At 34.0% G+C, this 27,552-nt stretch overlaps 1 protein-coding gene across 1 annotated transcript; it reads right to left on the reverse strand.

The window, feature by feature from the left end:
• Window positions 1-9,785: 9,785 nt before the first annotated feature.
• Window positions 9,786-22,198, reverse strand: LOC126885523 (uncharacterized). Its single transcript, XM_050652104.1, has 3 exons — window positions 21,994-22,198; window positions 20,621-21,937; window positions 9,786-9,799 (listed from the first exon to the last, which is right to left on the reverse strand). Exons 1-3 carry the CDS (start codon window positions 22,196-22,198, stop codon window positions 9,786-9,788), a joined length of 1,536 nt encoding a protein of 511 aa, XP_050508061.1.
• Window positions 22,199-27,552: the final 5,354 nt, after the last annotated feature.

The following is a 27,552-nucleotide window of genomic DNA, read 5'->3' on the forward strand; positions in this document are numbered from 1 at the left end:
CCCCCTTTTTCGATTTGAGGGTCAAAAAAAAGCTTATTCGTTTGTATTGCGTTAGTACTGGATTGTATTACCCTTCATTCGTTTGTACTGCCCCCACCCTTTTAAATCTGCCTGGAGGGGCTGGTGACATGCCACCCCCCCTTTTTCGATCTGGGGGTCCGGGATGGGTATGTTCGTTTGTACTGCGTTAGTATCGGATTGTATCGCCCTTATTTTGTTTGTACTGCCCCCACCCGTCTAGATTGGCCTGGGGGGGCCAGTGACATGCTACCCTCTACTCTGCACTTTTGCCTTCTGAATGTCGAAAATAGGCTATTTCGTTTGTACTGCGTTAGTACTGGATTGTATCACCCTTCATTCGTTTGTACTGCCTCCACCCTTTTAAATCTGCCTGGAAGGGCTGGTGACATGCCATCCCCCCTTTTTCGATATGGGGGTCCGGGATGGGTATGTTCGTTTGTACTACGTTAGTATCGGATTGTATCGCCCTTATTTTGTTTGTACCGCCCCCACCCGTCTAGATTGGCCTGGGGGGCCAGTGACATGCTACCCCTCTACTATGCATTCTTTGCCATCTGAATGTCAAAAATAGGCTATTTCGTTTGTACTGCGTTAGTATTGGATTGTACCGCCCTTATTTTGTTTGTACTACCCCTACCGTTCTACATTTAAAAGAGAGAAGGATTAGTGCTAGGATTAAGGACACAAAATCAGCCAAACCTTGCACATAGTAACACCGCGGGTGTAAAATTTGGTAAATTCGTCAAAAATGAAACGAATTAAATTTTGAAACTGAAAAACAGGCTTGCAAGCCACTCTCCACTCTCCATGGGGAATGGAAATTTACCCCCCAGATGGATCTCGGAGTAGTAGCGATTTGAAAAATGGTACATGTATTTGTTGGAGATATTTTGAACACCAGTTTCAATCAGAAATCAGAGCAGGGACCTTGTCTTTTCCTACTAGGAAGAAATTTATCCATCCCCTCAATAAATTTTACAGTTTCAGACGCTATCGATATGAAAATCAAAGATCTTATGCGGCGCATTCCGAAATGCACTCTTCGTTGTACAATTTCAACCTCTCTGAATAACTGATTAACTGAAACATACATACGGCAGAATTCATTGGAATCGAACATTTTTAAAAGTATCTTTCTTACCATCTAATGTCAGAGACCAGATAACAATAATTGCCGCTGCTATGTTATGGCAATTTGGTTTCTACAAAGGTTTGTATTGTTCGTTTATGACTGCAATAAGATTCAGAATTTCCGTATTTCATTTGTAAAATAAATATAGTGTCAAAAACTTGCTTATACATTTGACGCACTGTCCGTCAACGTGTTAATTGACTCTACAGATTCAGTGCCAAAACGAGACATTTTTATAGAAAAATATTTGCAAGTATATTAAATGCCAAACTGACCTATTAAATAAACAATGACATTGCAATTTTCGATTTCTACTATGGAATTATCGCTGTATAGACCAGGGCGGATCTGTTTTGAGGTGGATGTGAAAGGTGGCATTCCGATTTTTGCAGATAAAATTAGGTGACAACTTCAGTAATTATAATTGACTTATGCTCCTTCTCAAATATGTTTGGAAAATTATTAAAAAAATTTAAATTTTTAAGAAGTTCGAAAAACATCGATTTTTTTCAACTTTCATTGCTTGTAACTTAAAAACGATTCATTTTGGAACAAAGTCATAGGGAAATAAAATAAAGATAATTGAATTTTGTATGATATACGACAGGACTGGTATAAAATATCTTAAATGATTATCCTTTCTGAAAAATAGCAATAAATACAAAATAAGAGGGCAAAATAAGCCTCTTTTTATTCAATGTTTTTCAACCACTTTGGTTGCACTTAGAACCTTTGTATTTTACTTAGAAAATTCTTACAACATACTCAATCCGTCCACCAAATTTCATTAAAATCGACATAATAGATTTTGCATAATAATTTTGGAATCTAAATTTTTTTAGAAAAAGTTCAAATTTTTTAAAAACTTTCTGAACAAAAAGTAGACCTGTTAGAAGTTTGCTAATTTTTTTACGTATCGAGAGGTACTTACCAATCCAATACACTTTACAAAATTAAAATCGGATTATTTAAGCGGTTTCAGCACTGTTTTAAGGATATAAACAATTTTTTTTGCTTATAAACAAATATAGTGAGGGCGTTTGAGTTGGAATAAATTCATTTTCTCGAGAATGGGCAACTCTGGAGATAAATTCCTAAACAGGTCGATTTTTATATTTAAATTATAATTTTTGGGATATCTATCATACTACTAACGTCATCCATCTGGGTGTGATGACGTAATCGATGATTTTTTTAAATGAAAATGTGGGTCGTGTGCTAGCTTATTTGAAAGATTATTCAATTCTCTATTTATTACATAATTATTTATACAGGGTGTCCACATTTTTTTAATTAATTGAGACAAACAGAAGAAAGAATTTAATTTAGTTAATTCGAGATACATTTTACTGTTGTCCTAAAACAGAAAAAAATGTTTATTTGATAAATGTCAGAAAAATGAATTTATTCGTATTTATTAACTCAAACATCCTCACTGTATTTGTTTATAAGCCAAAAAATTGTGTATATCTTTAAAACATTGCTGAGGCAGATTAAATAAACCAACTTAAGTTATGTAAAGTGTATTAGATAGGTAGGGCGTATCTTTATATGTAAAAAAATTAGCAAACTTCTAAATAATGGTCTACTTTTTGTTCAGAAAGTTTATAGAAAATTTTAACTTTTTTAAAAAAATTTAGATTGCAAAATTATGCAAAATCTATAAGTGTATTTTATAGTCGTATATCATAAAAAATTCAATTATCTTTATTTTATTTCCCTACGACTTTGTTCCAAAATGAATCGTTTTAAAAACGATTGAAAAGTTGAAAAAAATCGATGTTTTTCGAAATTTTTAAATATGTGAATGTTTTTATTAATGTTCCGGACATATTTGAGAAGGAGCATAAGCCAATTATAATTACTGAAGTTGTCACCTAATTTTATCTGTAAAAACCGGAATGCCACCTCTCACATCCACTTCAAAACAGATCCGCCCTGGTCTATACAGTGATAATTCCATAGTAAAAAAATCGAAAATTGCACTTTCATTGTTTATTTAATAGGTCAGTTTGGCATTTCATATATTTGCAAATATTTTTCTATAAAAATGTCTCGTTTTGGCACTGAATCTGTAGAGTCAATTAACACGTTGACGGACAGTGCGTCAAATGTATAAGCAAGTTTTTGACACTATATTTATTTTGCAAATGGAATACGGAAATTCTGAATCTCATTGCAGTCATAAATGAACAATACAAACCTTTCTAGAAAACAAATTACCATAACATAGCAACGGCAATTATTGTTATCTGGTCTCTCGCATTAGATGGTAGGAAAAACATTGATTGTGGGAATTTTTCATTTAATGTTCCAAATACTTTTAGTAATTTTCGATTCCAATGAATTCTGCCGTATGTATGTTTCAGTTAATCAGTTATCCAGAGAGGTTGAAATTGTACAACGAAGAGTGCATTTCGGAATGCGCCGCATGAGATCTTTGATTTTCATATCGATAGCGTGTAAAACAGTAAAATTTATTGAGGGGATGGATAAATTTCTTCCTAGTAGGAAACGGCAAGGTCGCTCCTCTGATTTCTGATCGAAAATGCTGTTCAAAATATCTCCAACAAATACATGTACCATTTTTCAAATCGGTAGCGTAGAACTACTCCGAGATCCATCTGAGTGTGTAACTTTCCATTCTCCATGGAGAGTGGCTTGCAAGCCTGTTTTTCAGTTTCAAAATGTAATTCGTTACATTTTTGACGAATTTACCAAATTTTACACCCGCGGTGTTACTATAATAGTTTTGGCTAATTGTGTGTCCTTACTCCTAGCATTCATCCTCCCCTGTTTTAAATGTAAAGGGTAGCATGTCACTGGCCCCCCAGGCCAATCTAGACGGGTGGGGGCGGTACAAACAAAATAAGGGCGATAAAATCCGATACTAACGCAGTACAAACGAACATACCCATCCCGGACCACCATATCGAAAAATGGGGGATGGCATGTCACCAGCCCCTCCAGGCAGATTTAAAAGGGTGGGGGCAGTACAAACGAACGAAGGGTGATACAATCCAGTACTAACGCAATACAAACGAATGAGCTTTTTTTGGACCCTCAAACTGAAAAAGGGGGGGCTGGTGACATGGACCTTTTATATTGGCAATTCAGACGTATATTATACATTTTAAAGTAGAAGACTTTAAACTGATATCGCCAATATTTATGAGTTGCGTTCCTGGGACGACTTTACTAAAAGATAGTTCATTCGATTACATGAAATCAATCCCAACTCAAGAATATCCGTCGCAAAAAAATCATAGCATGTGATGTGTCTTTAAAAAGACAACCAAATGCAACGATGACAGTAATAAAAATACGTAATTATAAAAATGCCACAAGGAAATAGCTTCAGAACAACACTATAAAGGAAAGAAAAATGAGCTACTTTGGTTATATACTAAGAAATAAAAAACGTGATGTGATTGGTTATATAAGGAAAACTATTAAGTATTGGTTATATAAGTAAGAATACGTAGCAACTCAAATAATTAATCACATTAATTTTCAATTAATTCTAAATACATATTACAACTATTTACAGATCATGTAGAAGAGGAATCTGAGTCTCGAGGGGAATCTGACGAAGAAGAAGAGAATGAATCTTTATTTTAGCACATTTTTCTTTCCTTCATAGTGTTGAGTATTTCTTTTAACTTTTTCATCTTTCTTAACGTTTCCGTGTTTGTTACGTGTTGTGTCCATGATATTTTCGATATTATTCGATAACACCACGTCTTAACAATGGCAATTCTTTCTTCAGATGCGCCTGTGATTGTCCAGGCTTCGACTTCGTATAAAAGAACAGAGAATACGTAGCAACTCAATTAATTTATCACTAATTAATTTTTAATCAATTCTAAATACATATTACAACGTGTTACAACTATTTACAGATCATGTAGAAGAGGAATCTGGGTCTCGAGGGGAGTCTGACGAAGAAGAAGAGAATGAATATTTAAGCTCAAATGAGGAGTTTAAAGGAGAAGTACAAGATTCGGACACAGAATTAATTTAGTTAATAGTTTTATACTTTTCTACTATATATTTATAATAATAAATTTGTCTTTCTCCATCATATTTGCAAAATCTATTGTATAGTACATATTATTTTCTTTTAATTAAGAAAAAGTTACTTAAAAACTATAATATATAATAATTACTCTAACGTTTTGAGGCACAACAATATGGGTATCGCCAGGTCACGTGATTTTTCTCGAGCGAATGGACTCGCTCAGCTACAACAGTGGACGCAAACAGCTATCGGTATACGCTCTTTCTCACACTGCTGCTTACCTGTAACGCTTTTCATTTATATGCACGCGTAGTTTGTTTGATCACATGGCAGTTGGAAAATTTCACCAACAAAAAAACCTGTCTTTTTTAGAATATTTATTTTTAATATTAAAATAACAATAGCACCTCCCTGTCCCGAAGGAATGTACATAGCTATGCATGTATAGTTGTATATTTTATACTCGTTAATAGTATGTACTAAAAATTTTTAACGCTCGTATGGAGTGCTAAAAATTGCATTTTTAACACGGTTGTAGAAAAATTTACTTTAAAGTCACTTCAATGTACATTTTTTGTAATAATAATTTTTACCCTTTTTTAACTTTGGGGGGATTTTTGGGGAAAATAACCGCTACCCTCCAGCCAGACCGTCATTTTTGTATTAAGCTATCATGGAAGAGTCACCTGAAAAGTTTTCAGGTTGCCTAAAATACCTACTCAAAAATGTCTCACAGCTCTTATACTATATGGCCCGTTTAACGATTGACACACCACCCGGTATGTATTTGTAAAGTATTGTCTATCATATTTTATATGTCACGCCAGGAAAGAAGTTTATAAATTTAGAGACCTGGTGGTGGTCAAACGGAGTTCAAGAAAAAAGTAAAAAAGAAGAGAAAATTATATAAACAGCGGAAAGAAAAAAGGTCGGATATAGTGATACAGATCTTCAAAACTATACAGTCGCCAAAAAGGAAGTGACAGTGGCAGTGCAAAATCTAGAGCAGAAGCGTATATAAACCTATACGAACCCCTTAATACAAAGGAAAGAGAAACAAAGATAATATAAAATAACCAAATATAAAACTGCGCTTTCCCAGGGGAGGATGCAACCCCTTCTCGGGGGTGGAAATTATTTTATTAAAAATGTCCCCAGAAATCGATAGAAAGACCAATTCTAAATAAAATTTGTTACATAAAGTTATCCAAATAAACCAACAGTTTTTGAGTTATTAAAGATCAAAGAATTCGATTTTTCGTGAAAAAAATGCATGTTTTCAAGCGGTTTTTCATAAATAACTCAAAAATAGTAAGTTTTTTCAAAAAAGTTATCTTTATCACAAATAAAGCTAATAAAAAATCGAATAAAACTCTTATTTCTTATTTGAAAAACCTTTTAGTATTAATTCAAAGTGAGTTATAGGTAATTGAATGTATATTGTTTTTTTTTGCGAGTACTTAAACCTATGTAGGTACGTATTAAAGCTTAAATAACAGGAAAAGATGCATTTTATGAAATATACCAAACATATTTTGAAGTGCTCAGAAATACCTATCAAGAAAGTTATAGAAGAAGTCATAACCATTAAAATTAAGCAAGTTATGATGAAAAGAAGAGGACCCAGGAAAAAGTGAAAAATAAAACATACGTCATTTCCACAAAAATTAAAATTTATAGAAATCCCTATGAAAATTTCTTTATTTTAATATAAGTAATGATCTAAAAAAATTTGACCGGTTTAGAATGCATATTTAAAAAGAATATAATTTAAAAAAAATCAAAATTTTTCAAATTTTCCTAAATTCATTTTTCTTTGATAATAACTCCAAAAATACTCGATAAACGTAAAAAATGATACAGAATTAAATTTTAGATTTCTTTTTAACAATTACCAATTACAGGTTTGTCATAAGAGATAGAAAAAAATATTTAGGTAAGATTGGGGCGTATATTATTACAGGGACAGAATTTTTGAAAATAATTCCTAATATACAGGGCCAACCGTATTGAAAGGCTGAAACAAACTTATCTTTTTTTAATGTACCTTGTAACACTTTACATATTTTTTAATTTTTGGAGTCTCCTCGATGTTTTTTTTTCTTAAAATATACGGTTTTGTAATGTTAAATAAAGTATTTTAAAAAATAACTAAGTTTTTTATTAATTTCGTAGCAATACTCACACCCTGTATAATTATAGCGATTTGACATCAAAAAATCTATTTATGTTCAAATGAGTTTTAATATAGTCTACAATAATGAGTTTTAATATTGTTAAAAATTATTAATATAGCTAAATGTTTAATTTTAGTATATAGTATGGTATAGTTAGACCCAAACCCAGACATCCAAAGTGAAAGTTATCCTCCAACACCAAATTATTCTATTTGGTCCATATAATGTTCAGAAAAAAGTCACACCATTTTGAGCGTCGGGTTTGGGGAGGAGAGGGGGGAGAAATCTGTAAATTCGTAGTTTTTTACGTTTTTCGTCAATATTTCTAAAACTATGCGGTTTAGCATGAACAACCCTCTATACAAAATTGTTCCACATTAAATTTGAAATAAAAAAGGTCCTATGCGTAACCCTTCTAAAATGAACGGTTCCAAAGTTACGGAGGTAGTATAGTATAATTGGTCCAAAAAAGGCCTAACCCAGACATCCAAAATAAAAGTTTTCCTTCAACACCAAATTGTTCTATATGGTCCACATATTGTTTAGTAAAAAGTTACACCATTTTGAGAGTCCGGTTTGGGGGGGAGATGGGGAGAAATCGGTAAATTAGTAGTTTTTTTACGTTTTTCGTCCATATTTCTTAAACTATGCTTTACCGTAAAGAATGTTCTATAGAAAAATGTTCTACATAAAATTTAAAACAAAAATGGTTCTATATATAATTGTTATAAAATCAACGGTTCCAGAGTTACGGAGGGTGAAAAGTGGAGGTTTTCGATACTTTTTGTATTTACCGATTTCTCCCCCCTCTCCGCCCCAAACCCGACTCTCAAAATGGTGTGACTTTTTGCTGAACATTACGTGGACCATATAGAACAATTTGGTGTTGGAGGATAACTTTCACTTTGGATGTCTGGGTTTTTGATACCGTACATTGCCCAAAAAATATAAAAAGTATCGAAAACCTCGACTTTTCACCCTCCGTAACTCTGAAACCGTTGATGTTATAACAATTATGTATACAAGATTTTTTGTTTTAAATTTCATGTAGAACATTTCTGAATATAACATTGTTTACTCTAAAGCATAGTTTTAGAAATATTGACGAAAAACGTAAAAAAACTACTAATTTACCGACTTCTCCCCCATCTGCCCCCCAAACCGGACGCTCAAAATGGTGTAACTTTTTACTGAACAATTTGTGGACCATACAGAACAATTTGGTGTTGGAGGAAAACTTTTACTTTGGATGTTTGGGTTAGGCCTTTTTTTGGACCGGTTATACTATACTGCCTCCGTAACTTTGGAACCATGCATTTTAGAAAGATTATGCATAGGGCCTTTTTTATTTAAAATTTAATGTAGAACAATTTTGTATAGAAGGTTGTTCATGCTAAACCGCATAGTTTTAGAAATATTGACGAAAAACTTAAAAAACTACAAATTTACCGATTTCTCCCCCCTCTCCCCCCCCAAACCCGACGCTCAAAATGGTGTGACTTTTTTCTGGACATTGTGTGGACCATATAGAACAATTTGGTGTTTTAGGATAACTTTCACTTTGGATGTCTGGGTTATGCCATCTTTTGGATCAACTATACTATACTAATACAGGATTCGTCGAAACTGAATAATGAGTATTTCTCGACTTTCCTCAAATGGAACACCCTGTATTTTAGCATTGTAATGAAATGGTTTTTTTCTATGGATGCTATACAATGTGCAATTTCTCTCACTACATACTTACATACATTCAAAACGAACAATTTCTCAGGCTGTGAGAAAAGTCGGCCATTGCAGTGAGAAATATCTTTTCTCACGGGTTCCATACGTAGAATCGCGGTTTCCATGGTAACATGCACAATACAAACACAAATATTTTTGTCAAATAAAGTGTGTCAAATCAAAACTTACCAGGAATTACCTTTCAAACATGTTCAAATATAACTGGTAACTATAATTTTAAATAAATAAAAGTATATAAATATTAAGAATATTAAATACCTACATATGTGTATAATATGTATTTTATTTCAATTTTGGCATATAATCTACATAAAAGCACCTAAATTATTTAATTTTGAAGTTTGAACTGTTGACAAAAACGCATCCATAGAAAAAATACAATGAGAGTACAAGTACAAGTACGTGAGAAAACGACATATTTCTCCCTCGCTTGATTTGCGGCACTCGCCTCGTACCTCGGCTCGTGCCAACAATCTTCTGCGCTCGTGAGAAATATGTCTTTTTTCTCTCTTGTTGTACAATATACAGTACTAAATTATTTCCTAAGCATTCCACACATCTAACTGTTTTTATTTGTGAGATATTGGTGATTCTTGCCCAACATTAATTGCAACAATAATTACTTGAAATTTTATTAGGTTGGGCCGTGAAAATATTTATTCAATAATATTTTTTTATGATTTTTCATTTAAGCCAAGGTTGCTAAAAGGGTTTAAAAATTAATTAAAATCATAAATTATGCATAAAAAGGTTAAAAACATTTATTTTATTTGATTAAACTAGATTACTTACGCCAGATTGCTTAAATCTGCATTTTTACTATTTAAAAAAGGGTGGATTTCACTCCTAAAGTGCAAAAATCGCAGGATGACACCATATCATTTTTCCACGACGAAAAAATGTTTCCTGTTGTTGGCTACCTGTTGTATTACAAAAAACCATAAAATCCTTTATAAAAGGTATATTTGTTAAAATCCTTATTCAGGGCTACATCACAACATAACTAGTTTTCAATCGGTTGACCGATCATCATCAGTGTTTGCTTGAATCTAACATGCTAACCACCAAAGTAAAAAATATTTGGGTAATTACAATTTAAGGATAATGCTACTGTCTTATCCACGTTAAAAGACCGTAAATTAGAGTCAGACCAGGTTTTTATCGTAAGCAAATCAGAAGTTATAGTTGCATGAAGAGATGCAATAGTTGAGTTGCTCCAAGTGATACTGGTATCATCATTTCCTTTACAATTAATCCGTCATAGGAACATAGAAATGAGATGTGAATTTAAACCTGGATGTTTAAAATATCCAATGTTTCATGCTCTAGGTACCATTGAGCTCAGATTTGACTTGTTCACATCATGACTTTATGGTAGCAAGACTTCCAGGTTTAAATTCACATCTCATTTCTATGTTCCTATGACGGATTAATAATTGTAAAGGGTTTTTACCCAAATATTTTTTACTTTGGTGGTTAGCATGTTAGATTCAAGCAAACACTGATGATGGTCGGTCAACCGATTGAAAACTAGTTATGTTGTGATGTAGCCCTGTATAGGGATTTTAACAAATATACCTTTTATAAAGGATTTTATGGTTTTTTTATATCATTTTTGTTTCTTAAGGAATCCTCAAACTACTTACCAATTTTCATGAGAATCACTGGAGGTTCCACGAAATCGAAGGTGAAAACACTTGGGTGACTGCACTTTCAGAAATATAAAAACTAATTTTAAAACAGGGCTGAGTTCACCCCTAAAATGCAAGAAGCGCAAATTGGCACAATATCACTTTTGTTCATTGAGGTATCCTCTTACTACTCACCAATTTTAATGGGAATCAATGAAGGTTCAACGAAATCGGAGGTGAAAATCTACGGTACTGCACTTTCAGAAATTTAAAAAATAATTTTAAAACAGGGGTGGATATCACCCCTAAAATGCAAAAAGCGTAGGTTAGCACCATATCATTTTTGTTTCTTGAGGCATCCTCTAACTACTTTCCAATTTTCATGAGAATAAATGAAGGTTCAACGAAATCGGAGGTGAAAACCTTCGGTGGCTGCACTTTCAGAAATATGAAAAATAATTTTAAAACAGGGGTAGATTGCACCCCTACAATGCAAGAAGCGCAAGGTGGCACTATGTCACCTTTGTTCCTTAAGGTATTCTCTAACCACTCACCAATTTTTATAAAAATTGATGAAGGTTCAACGAATTAGGAGGTAATAGCTCAAATCCACCTTCAATGATATTATTATAAGGCAGTTGGCGAAAAAATAAAGAAACAAACGCTCATGTGGTATTAATTATTCATCTTAAGAAAGCATACGAGAGAGTACCTCGAGAGATTATGTGGTGGGTACTCAACAAGAAAGGAATCCCAGGTGAATATGTAAAGATTGTGAGCGACATGTATGAGGGAGCAACGAATAGTGTTACCACAGGTGTGGGAGAGACTAATAACTTCCATGTAGAGGTAGAATTGCACAAAGGCTCAGTGCTTGCTTAGTGCTTATTTATTCTAATTAATGTTGGATCAGCCAACAACGTAACATTCCCTGGTGCTTAATGCATGCTGATGATGTAGTGTTAGGTTAGGTTCGGTTAGGTTAGGAGTTAGTGTTAGTAGGAAATAGTGAAGGAGACTAAAACAAAAACTGGAACAGCGGAGACAAGTTTTTGAGGAAAAAAGTTTTAAAATTTCTTCTTCTTCGGGTTTCTATCCGTTTCGGATGTTGGAAATCATATTGGCAATCAATATCTAGGGATATGTTATTGTGGCTTTTGAAGATGGCGCTCATTTTGTTAAAGACCGTTCTTGCCTTTTCTATGCGGCACTTTATTTCCTGTACATTGCTCCACTGTTCATCTATAATAGTTCCCAGGTAGCAATACTGTTTTACGCGCTCTATCTGATTTCCATTAATGTATAGATGTTCTCCGTTTATATTCTGCTTGCTGATAATCATTTGTTTAGTGTTTTTGGGTATTAATATGTTAGTCCGTACTCTTCACTGCACTCGTTGATTCTGTCCATTAGCCTCTGAAGTCCCTCTAAACTATCTGCTATCACCATGGTGTCGTCGGCATATCTAATATTGTTTACTCTTTCTCCATTTAGAAGGATGCCTTCGTCTACTCTGTATAGAGCCTCGTTAAAAATTTTCTCTGAGTACATATTAGTACATATTAAATAGCAACGTCGATAAGATTCATCCCTGTCTAACTCCACGTAGTATTTTTATGTGATCTGTTTCTTCTCCGTTAATTTTCAGATATGCGGTATGAGTCCAGTAGAGTTCTAAAATTATTCTGAGGTCTTTGTCATCCAAGGCTGCTTCTTTTAAAATGTTAATCATGTTTTAAAATTTAGTAGGGTAAAAACAGAATATTTTTTGGAATGTTAATTTCAAAATGGAGTTACTAAAAATAAAATGATATCTTTGGATGGTGAAATGATTGTGAAAAGCAATAGTTTTAAGTACCTACCTAGAATCGGTATTACATAGTAATGGAGAAATTGATGGAGATGCATGCAGTAGAATTAGGGATGAATGGATGAAGTGGAAGGAAGCGAGTGGCGTGTGTTGTGTGATAGAAACATCTCAATGAAGCTAAGGGAAAATTCTATAAAAAAGCCATAAAACCAGTTATGATGTACAGAACTCAATATTGGTCATTGAAAAAGGAACAACAGTTGTAGGTGACGAAAATGAGACTGCGTAGATGCATGAGTGGAGTGACAAAAAAGGATAAAATTAAGAATGCATATATTAGATGGTTTCAGATGTGTTAAGGGGCTATCCTCGTGTAAAAATACGAAATTCATATACTTTTTTTTGGAAATTTCTGAAAGAAAAAGTACTGTACCAATTGTTTTGAAAATTTGCATGAGCATTTATTATAAAAAGAAGTAGGTACATACACGTAAAACAATTTTTATAAAAACATACTGAAAATTAAACAATTTGTGCGCCATCTACTAGCACCGTGAAAATAAAAACATAGCTTCACTGCTGCAGTGATTGGGACTAACAGAGATCCTGAAACATAAAATTTCAAAGTGATTATTGAACAATTTCCTATACCATCAACTAGGATGTTTGAAAAATATTATACCTAATTTGGAAAAATGAGGAAGTGTTGAAATTTTTTTTTAAATTAGCTAAAACATTTTCAGTTTCAAAAACCGCCAAATTGACATTTTTTATACCATCAAAAAACCCCTAGTTGATGGTACCTATAGAAAATAACTTATATTTCAATAATAACTTTGAAATTTTATGTTTCAGGATCTCTATTACTCCCAATCACTGCAGCACTGAAGCTATATTTTTAATTTCACCGTGCCAGTAGATGACGCATAAATCGTTTAATTTTCAATATTTTTTATGAAAATTGTTTTACATGTACCTCTTTTAATAATAAATGTTCATGCAAATTTTCAAAACAATTGGTACAGTACTTTTTATTTTAGAAATTCCCAAAAAAGTATATGAATTTCGTACTTTTACACTAGAATAGCCCTCTCAATATGGTTTAATATGTTCAACGACGAGACGTTAATCACCGAATATGAAGAATTGCTGATCTTCGAATTCTTGGGATGAGTAGGAGAGGAAGACCAGGGAGGAGCCACTTATAACAACTCTTTAGGCCTGCAGTTCCATGCCTTCTATTTTCTTTACTATTTTTTCAACTTATTTCCGTTTTTCGTCTTTTCTCTTAGTCCGGTATTCTTAGTTCTCTTACATTAGTTTTAGCCTCTTCTAACCACTTCTTTTTTGGTCTTCCTCTTTCGCTCCTCCTGTTAATACTTTATTGCATGTCTGTTCATGGGATTTCTATAAACTTGCCACATCCAACGTGCTTTTTGTGGTTTCACTTGTTGTATTAAGCTTAGTTATTTGTTCTTCTTTTCCATGTGCCATCATTGTCTTTTGCTCCTTTTATATCTCACGTAATATCTTTCTTTCCCACCTTTCCAATTTCTGTGTATTTTCCTAACTCAACACCCAAGTTTCGCTGCCATACTTAACCGAAGGTTGTACAATCGTTTTATATTTAGTGCTCCTACAGCTTTATTTCCTTTAGTAATTATTTTTTCTATTTCAGCATCTTCTTCGGCTTTATTTGTAATCATCACTCCGAGGTATTCGAATTAGTCTACTTTTTCAAAACAATATTGTCTACTTCCGCCACTTATTCTTATATTATCTTCGGCCTCCATTTTCTTTGCTCTTATTTCAAGTAGCTATTTTCTTTTATTTGGGTTTATGCATAATCCAAACTTTTTCAATATTGTTTCCATTTTTTTTAAATATTCTTATTAGTTCTGATGTTGATATCGCAATCAATGCTATATCGTCTGCAAAAGCGATAACTTGTTGTATCTTGTAGATTATACCATCTGCCTCTACACCACTTTGTCGTAGGATATCTTCTAGTGCAAAGCTAAATAATAGAGTTGTGGATCTCCTTGTCTAAATCCCTTCCTTACCGTAAAAGACTCTGTCAAACTACTAGGATTATTTTATTTAATTTTTCTTTTATGGTCATTCACACTAACTCAATATAAGTTTGATATCCGTCGCTTCCTATAGTTTTTGTCTGTCGACTGAGTTGTATGCCTGCTTAGAGTTCTGCCTATAAACAGAATGTGCAAACAGATTTTGTTCGTAGCTGTCGCAACACTTGTTTTCTTTGTAAAAATGTGATCAATTATAGATCTGCCTCTTATAAATCTTCCCCGCCAATATTCACCTATTATTTCAGATTCATTCTTTGTTAGTCGGTTTCTTATTAATAAAACCAATATATTTTATGCTACGTCTAATAGAGCAATTCCTCTATAATTTTGGAATAAGCTTTTTTTCTCTTTTAGTAGTTCGTGTATATGGATGCATTTTTCCAGCCTTGTAGTGATTTCTCCTTTTTCCAAATTCGTTTTAATAGGTTGAGTAACAGCTGTCCACCTTCCTTGAATATTTATGCTATGTTCGTTTATTTTGGTCTCATTCTTGGTTTGTCCTGGTCCAGTTTGTGATTGTATTTCATTGGTATTTTCCTCTGGGTTTAGCAGTTCCTCAAAGTATTCTGCCCACCTCTCCAGTTTTCTCGACAGTCACCTAATAATGTACCTTCTTTACGTCTGTAGAAGCATGCCTATTCCGGGCCTCGTAGCTTTATTGGCTTGGATTTCTTGGTCAAAATTATCATTAATTCCTTTGAAGTGAAAAATACAGTTTAGGTTTCCTTTCGATTCGGAGGCTATGCACTATCTCCAGACAGCTGTTTCTGCCTTACGACGTCATCGGTGGAGCTGCATGCATGCCTCTGAAGCAAAAAGAAACGAAACTGCCTTATTTATGTGGAATTTTTAAGATCGGTCAAAATCCACTTTGGGACGCAATCAGCGACATCTCTTAAATAAAAGCGAAAAGTTTCAGATACAGAATTCACCATTATAATAAAAATCAAAATGGTAAATAATTATTTAAATCTGAAAACTTTTCTTGTTGGGACGTCTTTCTGGTACATCCTTAATCTGTGACTTTAACAATTTATAAGATAACAGACGACATACAGAAAAGGACTCTACGATATGCAGTCACATTCCGCTTTCATTCGTCTACGATACATATCAGCACTGCAGGCCTCAGGGGCCCATGGCTTGAAATTTTTCAACTGTTTTTCTCCACTTTACTCTGTCCAGGGCAGCTGTCTTCCAGTTTACAAGGCCTGCTCTTTGTAGATCCTCTTTGGCTGCTTCCAGCAACTATTTCCGCGGTCGACCCCTCCTTCTTCTTCCCTCACCTCTTAACAATATACTCTTCGCCCATCGGTCACCTGACATCCTTTCCAGCCAATGTCCCAGCCAGCGAAGCCTTCTGGTTTTAACCATATGGCTTATTACTGGCTTCCCAAACAGTTCTTGAACTTCCGCATTCATCAGTCTTCTCCATTCGTTCTCTCCCACTTTCACACCACCGAAAATCTTCCTCAGCACACTCCGTTCCATCTTTTCAATGCATTTTCTTCTCTCTTATTCAGAACCCAACATTCACTACTATACAGTACTGTAGGTTGTATCACCGTACTATATAACCGCAATTTTGCTGCTCTTGAGATAAGACTACTTTTTAAAAGTTTGCTCAATGCTCCAACTGATCGTTTCCCTTTCGCAATTCTTTTTTCAATTTCTGGAACTTCATCTCCTTTCTCTGTTACAGTCACCCCTAGGTATTCAAATTCTTTCACTTTCTCGAAACAATATTCTTTTCCATCGTTATTGATTGTAACGTTCAACACCTGTTCTTCATTTAGTTATCTCCCATTTCCATAAATTTTGTTTTGTGTTCGTTAATTGTCAGACCATACTGCTTAGATTTTCTATCAAAAAAGTTAAATTTTCGCAGCAGTTCTCTTTTTGTTCTTGTTATCAATACTATGTCATCTGCATATGCAAGTACCTGAGTTCTTCTATCGTGGATCGTACCTTGCGTTCTCGTCCCGCTTTCCCTGAATATTGCCTCTAATTCACAATTGAAAAGGACAGTTGATAGAGGGTCTCCCTGCTTCAAACCCCTTCGTACTTTAAATTTTTCTGAGAGGCTACCCTCCAGTGCTACTCGATTTTCTGTTCTCTCCAGTGTCCTTTTCACTAGTTTGACCATGGTCAAACTTCTCCGGTATCCCAATTAACCGAAGTGCATGATACAGACGTTTCCTTACGACTGTATCATATGCCTGCTCGAAATCTATAAAAAGGAGGTTCATGTTTAGCTGCTGTTCGTAGGTACCGCTCTGTAACATCTTTAATACGAAAATCTGATCGATGGTAGATCTTCCTTTCTTAAAACCACCTTGATATTCCCCTACCTGCACACTAACATATCTTTCTAACTTTTCTCTTAAAACCTTGGCAAGGACTTTATAAATTACATCAAGCAAGGCGATACCTCTGTAACTTTCACACTCCTTTTTTAATATCTGGCATATTACAGCCTGACTCCATTGTTTCGGCATTTCTTCCTGATCCCATATCATCTTTAGCAGGCTACATATTCTCTTTTCTAATATTTTACCCCCATATTTAATCATCTCTCCAGGGATGTCGTTGATACCCGCACTCTTGTTATTCTTTATGCTTCCATATTTCCATTTCCATTATTTCCTCGTCTGTCGGCGGCTCCACTACATCCTCTTGATTGTAGTTTTCTTGTATCACTTCCATCTGAACCTCGTCATTATACCTTCCTGCCTCTCATTTAGCAGTTTCTCAAAATGCTCTCTCCACCTATCCAGTTTTCCTTCCTTGTCTCCTATTAGGTGCCCCTCTTTGCTTCTGTAAAATTTTTGTCCTCTTGAATACTGTTCTTTACTTTTTTTTGCTTCTTGGTAGAAATTTCTAATGTTCTTATTGATATAATGTCGCTCAATATCTTCAAGCTTTTTACATGTGTTCCCGCTTTTTATATCTACACATTCCTTTTGTGTTTCTTCTACCTCCTTCATATTTCTTTCTATTTTTTTCACTTGGCTCATCTATCATTCTTTGCCGTGCCTGATTCCTTTTCTCTAAACTTTTTCTACAGTCATCATCGAACCATTCTTTTTTCTCTTTTATTCTTACTTGTCCCAGGTGCTTACTTGCTGATTCCTTCAAAGATTCTTCTATTTCTGTCCACTCCGTGTCTATATTGTCAGGGTACTGTCTACCTCTAAGCTTGTCCGTAATTTCTGCTTCAAAACTCTTTGCAAGGTCCTCGTTGTTCAATTTGGCAACATCGTATTTTTTTCGACTTTCCAATTGACATCTCGGTTCCGGCATACAGTGGAACCCCGTTAACTCGGATTAATCGGGACCGCGGCCGATCCGGGTTATCGAAAATTCGGGTTAGCCGGAGAAAATGGTAAAAATTATTAAAATATGGTATGCTTACAGATAAACTCTGTTATAATTGGCACACAGACACTTGTAAACCACGTTCGCGTTCCACACATACAAAGCGTCGTCGAGAGTCTCATTTTTAGCTTTCTTAGCTTTGCACCGATTGTCCAAACTGTCTTTTGTTATCATTTTGAAACAAAAACAACATTTTAAGTTTTATTGCCATTACGTAGACAAAAAATCCAAACACAAAATCTGAATATATTTACGCGGAACGAACAATGAGACTTTACTACACACACACAATACCGTCTCACAACGAGAACGAACTTATGTTATTTAATAAGAGTGAAGACTAAGGCCATTGTTTGAAAAATAATTTTTTAATAGTCTTTTCTAAACAATGCTAGACAGTTTCAAGTAAATAAAGGATACTACAGATGCCTATTGGTTTCGATAACACGAGAATGAGCGTTGTCTGTCATGCCAGTTATATTATGTATCAAATTACACAAATACGCATTATCTCTCATTGTATAATGTGTTTGACATTGAAAATTGAAACGAATGAACTACATAGGAATTCGCTAAAACGACAAATTTTTACGAAGTTTATTATGATAAATAAAATTAGCCTGAAAAATATAAGATATTATAGTATTCGAACAATATGTTTATAAGGAAAGATAAAAGAAAATATTTTAAGATGTTGAAAAGAAATTGGAAAATCCAGCATAAAGGACATACATTTTTATTGTTGTAATGTTTGTCTGATAAAAATCGGTCCGGGTTAGCCGGACTTCCGGGTTATCGGGGGCCGACTTATCGGGGTTCCACTGTACTTTCTCTTATTTTTGCTATCAACAATATGTGATCGGACCTTTCATTCATTCATTCATTTATTTACCCACGGGAAAACCCCATTAACAGTAAAAATACAATAAATACAATAAAAAAATGAGGTACAATCATTCATTAAAATATAAAAAGTAAAAATAAGAAAAGCAAAGGCTTGAAAAATCACCAGGCAAGATATTCAAAACATAACAGTTAGAAAAATAAAATATAAAATGTACACATGTAACTGAAACAAATCAATAAAATTATACAAAACACAAATACAATAATAAAATATAACAACATTGCAAGATGAAACCTAATTATCACATGGCAAGAGATCTCCTCAGTTGGCCCAGGCTTATATTAAACAGATCCATATCAAAACCGTTAAGGAAGCACATATATCTATCTAAAGGCATGTTACTACCGTAGGATGTTCTGTGAAAGGCCGTGTTAAAGGTAACATTGAAGCGTAAACCTGGATATGGAACATTAAATCTTATACTATCCAACAAACTGGGACAATCAATAAGTCCATTAATGATTTTGAAAACAAAGACACCTCCCGAAATATCACGCCTAACACTAAGGGGAGCTAATGATAAACGTTGCTCAATCCCAGTGTATTAATCATGGTTCTCAATATAAGTCTGAGTTTTATAAGCACAGTATTTTAGGAACTTATGTTGGACTTTTTCAATAGTGTCAATATGAATTTGATGGTACGGACACCAAACTACCGAAGAATATTCTAATATAGATCTGACTAGACAACAATAGATTAACCTAACAGCATCAATAGAGAAGTATTTAGAGCTTCTTTTAACAAATCCAAGTACTTTAGAAGCTTTTACGGATAATGAATTGATATGTTCGACAAATGAGAGCTTTTCATCCATGATAACACCTAGATGTTTAATAGACGAGACATATCTAAGAGGTTTACTGTCTATGTGATAAGCAGTATTAATTCTGTTTAACTTACGGGAAAAACTAATATAACAACACTTCTCAACACATAACTGAAGATTATTGCAAATGCACCAATCAAATAAGCGATCCATATCAGCCTGTAAAAGTTTCTGATCCTCAATATCATTCACAACTCGCCAAAATTTTACATCATCAGCCAACATTAAACATTTACTATATAAGAAGCAATTAACGATATCATTAACAAATAAGTCAAAAAACAGGGGAGACGTATGCCCACCCTGTGGAACACCAGAATTTACAGTAATAACATCAGAAAAAAGACCACCCACTTTAACTCGTTGGGTACGACCAGATAAAAAGTTTTTAACCCACTCAACAAAATGGACATGAAAACCTATGGATGCCAATTTATTAAGGAGAATTTGGTGATCAACACGATCAAATGCCTTACTGAAATCCGTATAAATAGCATCAATCTGCTTACGATCTTCCATATGCTTTAAGATATCAGATTGGTAGCAAATTAGATTCGTTACTGTGGATTTTTGTCTGCAAAAACCGTGCTGAGATTCAGAAATCAGACCCCTGCACACCCACGACAGCTGCTTAGCTACCAAACTATCAAAGAGTTTGGGAATTGCGGATTGAATGCATATACTACGATAATTTTCTATGTCATTCTTCTTACCTTTTTTAAATATGGTTACAACAAAACTCTCCTTCCAAGCACCTGGAAATGTAGAAGACTGTAAGGATTTATGGCCCAACAACAGTGCAGACACATTTTTTAAAAGGAAATTAGGAACACCATCTGGACCGCTGGAAGTTTTATTTGGAAGAGAACATATACCATCAAAAATACCAGTGACAGTAAAGTCAGTGATATTGAAGCAAGCACCGATGTTGCTATCTAAATGTGCACTGGGTAACTTGAGATCGTTATTACTGGGTAAGTAAACAGTCTGAAAGAAATCTTTGAATAAATTAGCAATACCTTGTCCATTAGAAGCTGACCGTTCATTATAAAACTTCAAATCAGGAAGGTTGTGACTAGACAGTTTATCCCTAATATATTTCCAAAACGAATAAGGGTTATTCTGCAATTCAGCATCTAAACCTCTAATATACAGGGAAAAGTATGCATCAGACAACCGTTTACATTCTGATCGGAGACGAGAGAAATTGGAATAATTAACATCAGACCGATTCTTCATGTACAGAGAGTGGGCATACTTCTTTTCTCTCGTCAAACATCTAAGATCATGAGAAAACCACTTAGGAAAAGAAGAAGATCTATAGCGTTTCAAAGATACAAAAAAAGCGATACCTGTAGCAAGAATTTCATTGAAGACTTGAGTTGATACATTTATATCGCTATAACCTAAGCATTCCTGCCAATCTATAGCAGCCAAGAAGTTATTAAACTCAAAGTAGTTGCCGTTCATGAAATCATAGTAGAATTCATGATAGGATAGACATGAAGAGGAGGATGTGTTTAAGGCCATCAAACTAGCTTCATAGCCAAAATGATGTAAACTAGAGTTCAAGAGAGGATCACCCGCCCTTGTGATAACCAAGTCCCTATAGTTAGAGAAAACCAGGTCTAAAAATACATTTCTGTCATTAGGTAAAGAGTTTAGTTGGTAAAATTTTAGGTAACCATAAGCTTGTGCCACATCAACAGCTGGATCAGCTCCTGGACAATGAACTAGGACACCAAACTCATCATTGGACCATACTGCATTTGGTAAGTTGTAATCGCCAAACATGTAAATATTAAGTGATGGATACTGAAGAACAATTTCTTCCATGTATGCTTCCCGGGGAGAATGAGGAGGAATATAAGTACCCCCAATAATAAACTTGGACTTACCAAACTGAGACAAAATAAGAAGTTGTTCAATATGGTCTTCATTGATAGAGATATAATGAGATTGCAGCTTGCTCCTAACAAATATCAGGACACCACCTCCATTCAATTTGTCACTAGATTTCAGACTTCTGTCACAACGAAAAACATCAAAACCATCACATCTTAATTCACTGTCCCTGAAGTTATCATTCAAATTACTCTCAACTAGTATGATTATGTCGTATGGACAGCACGACACATTTATTAACAAATCAGAAAGTCTTGTACGCAGGCCACCAACATTCTGATAGTACACTGTTAATGGGTAAGAGCAAGGTTTTTTGGTTTTGATTTGACGACTACTGGCTCACCGTGACGGAACTGGATAGAGAAATTCTCCTCACCCGCATTTTCTCTCTCCAATAACGACTTTTTCGCTGCTTTATAAGCCTCTTGTTCCATTTTGGTTTGATCACCAGACATTTTATATCTAGATCCACGAAGCTTATTGCGAGATTTCAGGGCCAATTTTACAGTGTTAGATGAGTAGTACATGAGTAATTGTAGATTCTTCATTCTGTATACCAATCATTCGGAAAACCTCATGAACAATATTTTTATCATGGTCAATTCGATCATTTAAAGTGGTGGAATTGGATTCAGGAATATTGTATATGAGATTATTAGCTCTAACTAAGCGCTGCTGTACTTCATATAAAACTGAACTAGTTTTAGTTTCGTTTTTTGTTTGATTTTTTAAATTAGCCAATTCTAGATTAGTTCTAAAGAACTAATCTTATCTTTCAGTGCTTTAATCTCTCTGAGCACTGCTGGGGCAGATTTGAAGGCATCTTTGCAATCACGATAGAAAAAAAAACATGGATCTTTTCTGCAATGCAATCGCCCTAAATTCAGTGCTAGACAAACCAAGACATTTCTCATTTAGGTGAAATGGTAACTGGCAGCTATCACAAACGGCAATTTTATCATCATCAGCAATTTTATTGCAACCACCACATGTAAATTTGCCAGCCATAACCTCCAATATATAAACAAAACCTGTATATTGTCTACGATATAAAGGTCCGAAATAAAGTCCCTAGTACTCAAATCTGAGTAAAGGTAGAAGTGAAAAACACAGTTTATGTTTCCTTTAGACTCGGAGGCGATGCACTCTCTCCAGACAGCTGTTTCTGTCTTACGACGTCATCAGTGGAGCTGCATGCATGCCTCTGAAGAAAAACGAAACCAAACTGTCTTATTTATAAAAAACATAAATTGTCTTTTTCACTTCATCTGTACTCAGATTTGAGTACTAGCGACTTTCTTTCGGACCGTTTTTTCCTAGACGAATGAAAGCGGAATGTGACTGCATATCGTAGAGTCCTTTTCGCTTTATTTATTCGTCGTCTGTTGTCTTATATATTGTAAAAGTCACACATTAAGGATATACCAGAAAGAAGTCCCAACAAGAAAAGTTTTCAGATTTAAATAATTATTTACCATTTTAATTTTTATTATAATGATGAATTCTGTATCTAAGACTTCTCGCTTTTAAATTGATCCCTTTGTTTATTATATGATTTTCCATATTTTGTACCTCATTTTCCAGAATTCTCGTTTCTTTCTTCTGCAGGTCTGTTTTGCTTTTTTTTTGCTGGTTCATAACTTTTCCTCATTTCTGTTGTATTCAGTATATTAATTTACTGTTTGATTTATTTTTCCTACTGTCTTTTCTGTCGCTTCCGTTATTATTTTCTCTATTTGTAGTCCAGGAACTGAAGCTTTTCACCTCGCAATTTTTACAGAATGGATCGATTTGCTTGAAAATTTGAGAATAAGTAGTGGATGGTCCAAGGATCAAAATCTATATGATGCCGAAAGGCGCTTTTACTATGGGGGTGGTTGCCACCCCATCTCGGGGGTGGAAATTTTTTATTATATTTTGACCGCAAAAGTTTATAAAAACATTCATTCTAAGCAAAAAATGTTCTATACATTTTTTTAATAAAATTAATAGTTTTCGATTTATTCGCTATCGAAAGTGTTAGTTTTATATCTAAGAAATCAATGTTTTCGACATAGGTACTCATTTACCATTTACTCAATTTGTGCCGTAGAAAACATTTTTTCAACCCAAGTTCTTGGGAATTAAATAATCTACAATTTCATATTAAAACATATTTTCGTATCTCTGATGGTAATCTTTCTATTCTGAAGAAAATTGCATTTTTTACCAAACTACAAAAATTCGTTATTTGGTTTTAACTCCAGTTTTTTTAAAATTAATCATTATAAGCCAGTCAAACTTCTAGAATCTATTAATAATACATAAATAAAGAAGAATGAATAAGGCCAATGACTAAAAACACCGCTAACTTACATTATTGTGCTTCCTTATTGTGCTTTTTTATTTTTTCTTTTAGAAAGTTTGGTGACAAAGAATTTTATAGGTTTTTATGAGATCTATAAGCCTATTAATATTAAATCCTTTTAAAATCGTCAGTCTCAAAAAGAGGTGACTTTGAAAGGGTTGGTAAAGATGGTTTTTGCATGTTATTACAAGTTTTAATTGTCAATAGCTCACTCAATTTTTGCAGTAGAAAAAATTTTTGCAAACCAATTTCTTGGGAATTAAATAAAACATAATTTCATATTAAAACAATTTTTCGTATCTCTGATGCTAATCTTTCTATTCCGAAGAAAAGGGCATTTTTTAACAAACTACAAAAATTAGTTAATCGCTTTTAACTCCATTTTTTTAAACCAATCATTTGAAGCCGGTCAAACTTCTAGAGCCTATTAATAATACATTAGTAAAGAAGAGCAAATAAGATCAATGACTAATTTTAATTAGAGTGGTGATTAGGGGGTTGTTTCCGATGACTTTTTTGATTAAAAAAATAGGGACTGACATTCTTTTCATTACAAATCACTTAATTTTTGTGCTAGAGACTTTTTTATTTCTGGAGATAGATATTTTTAAATACTTTTGAATTAGTTTGAACAAGTTATCATGCATAGTTTTCCCGTCGTTTGACTTTGAATCTACAATATTTAGCATTTAAGGAAGAAGAGCTAACATATAAAAAAGTATACGAGTTTGCTCGATTACTATATTGGTTTTAAAGAAAATTAATAAAAACTGATTTGTTTATTTTTTCAAAAGGTACATTTTTGTTAAGCAAAGTTGTTTTGATAAAACGAAAACTTTTTGAGTTATTAGCAGAAAACTTATTAAAAACATTGATTTTTTCGATATACAACTAACACTTTCGATAGCGAATAAATCGAGAAGTATTAATTTTATCAAAAAAATGTATAGACCGTTTTTTGGTTATAATAAATGTTTTTACCAACTTTTGTGGTCAAAATATAATAAAAAATTTCCACCCCCGAGATGGGGTGGCAACCACCCCATGGTAAAAGCGCCTTTCGACATCATATAGATTTTGATCCTTGGACTATGCACTACTTATTCTCAAATTTTCAAGCAAATCGATCCATTCTGTAGAAATTGCGAGGTTTTGTCTTATTTTAAGCTTCATTACTTGGACTATTGTGTCTATTCTTGGTCAGTAACCTTATTTGGAATAATAGACAATTATTGTCTTCTAATATTTTTGTTATTTCTCATTTTAACTGGTTTTTTATTTTTTCATCATTAGCATTTTTACATTATATGTAATGCTTGGTTGCATTTAGTTTCTGCTTAGGTTCTTTGGAATTTCTTTTATGTTTCAACTCTACTCCCAAATATTACAAGTTGTAGTATTTTATGAGCCTATCTGTTATTGTGATTGGTGATTCAAATCATTATTGAAATAACAGACCATGTATGCTAGTTTATGGTGCACTAGCTGTCTATTGAGTATTTTCCATAATGAATTAGATTTTAGTGTTTATGAAATGAGAAACCAGATATCAATATAAAATGTTTATTATCACCCTTTTATACAGTCTATCATAAAAATGTTCAATATATTGATCAATAATTATTGGCACAATTATTCTTAAACCCAAAACGCATCACATGGGAAATTACTTTGCTTTTAAACTGCACCAGGACTATGGAGTCTTCTACTAACTAGGAAAAAGTAGCTTATATAAAAGGAATCAGTAAGTCTACTCGTATAATGAGCACGGAAAAGTCATTGAAATATCGCAAAAAATATTAATTAACAATTTGCATTAGGTAGTAGGTATACAATATATTTTCATATTTATTGGTGATCATTTCTGCAACCGATGTTTGCTACGGTATATGTACTTATTTATGTTTATGGTAAATCTTTTCTCAAAGAAGTCCCAGTTAAAAATATATGGGACACGAAGGTGCAGGGGAAAAGAAGTAGAGGAAGACCGAGAGAGACATGGAACGAAGTGATGGCAAGGATTCTTTACAAAAAAAGGAGTATCATGGAACGAAGCTAAGGTTATGGCACAGGACAGGAAGCAATTGAAGAGATTTGTGCATTGCTAACAGAGCACACGTCATACCTACACCCGAGAGGGTAGGAGGTCTAAAGATTATAATATATACTTATGTTGGCATCTTCAAGAATGATACAACGATCTATGTAAAATGTTTCCTTTAGTTCTGTTTGGTTACTTATTACACTTTGTATATTTTGACTTGTTTATCACCTGGACTTATTTATATTTATTTGTAGAAAGATGGAAGGAAAAATACCACGCTGTTTTTTTCAAAAAACAAAGGTGCCTGAGCACATTAACGTTGGAAGAAAAAGAAGTATATTATTCCAAATATGTCTGACGAAGAATAACAAGAATTCATACCTCTACTGCAAGTTATGATAAACACGAAAAGGGTGATTAAACATTGATAATAACAATGCTGCTAAGTCTAGTGAGGCGTTTATGGAAGCTGTTAATATTACCAATACCAAAATGAATGTACAGCACCTTTGGCAACGGAAACAACACCATCTGAAGCAGATACCTTAATTTAAAGTACAGAAGCAGGTACACGGTGAAAGGAACGAAACGAACAATATCTTGATTGACAGACATAACGTGATTCAATGCAGACCTAATAATAAAAAAATATGTTGACGTAGAGCATAATGTTACTGGAAGCAATCCATTGGCATCCACTTTAAGCCAAACTATTTTATTATATTTGCTATGTAGTTAGAACATTTAACCTAACCAATGTTTGGTATTGTGACTATTTTGTAAGGACAGGGAGTTCACTGATGATGGACTGATAAGTCCGCAAACGTTTTGAATGTAAACCTTATTGATTTTTTAAAAATTTTAATTCTTCATTAAAATATTTTATACCAACTACCCCAGGGAGTTTTTACTTCTTCTTCTTCTACGGCATTACAGCACAAATTGAGCCTTGGCCTCCTTTATTTTTTGCCTCCACCCTTGCTTGTCTGTGGCTGCTCTTCTCCATACACGGACTCCTAAAAGAGCTTGTGCGTCGCTGTTTACTGTGTCTTCCCAGCGTTGTCTCTTTCCGTGCATTCTAGCATTCAGTGCTGTTTTTGGTAGCATATCCTCTCCCATTCTTACCACATGTCCGGGCCATTGCAATCTTTGTATTCTAATGAAGTCTGACAGGGGTGCTTCCTTACAAAGTTGATAAAGTTCGTTGTTGTATCGACTTCTGAAGATTCCGTTTTCCCTCAAAGGTCCTAGTATTCTCCTCAGTACTTTCTTTTCGAATGTGTCGAGTTTGTTTTTGGATGTTTCTTTCAGGACCCAGGCTTCACTGCCATAGCATGTTATTGGTCGAATTAAAGTTTTATAGATTCTCTTTGTATTTCGGTGGACACTTTTACACCGAAATATATGGGAGAGGGCAAAATAAGCTCTGTTTGTCTGCGTTATTCTCTTCTGTATTCTCCGTCTTCTGATCTGTCGGCATATATTTCTACTCCCAGGTATGTAAACTTTCC

This window comes from Diabrotica virgifera, chromosome 5, assembly GCF_917563875.1.
Source record: "Diabrotica virgifera virgifera chromosome 5, PGI_DIABVI_V3a".
NCBI lineage: Eukaryota > Metazoa > Arthropoda > Insecta > Coleoptera > Chrysomelidae > Diabrotica > Diabrotica virgifera.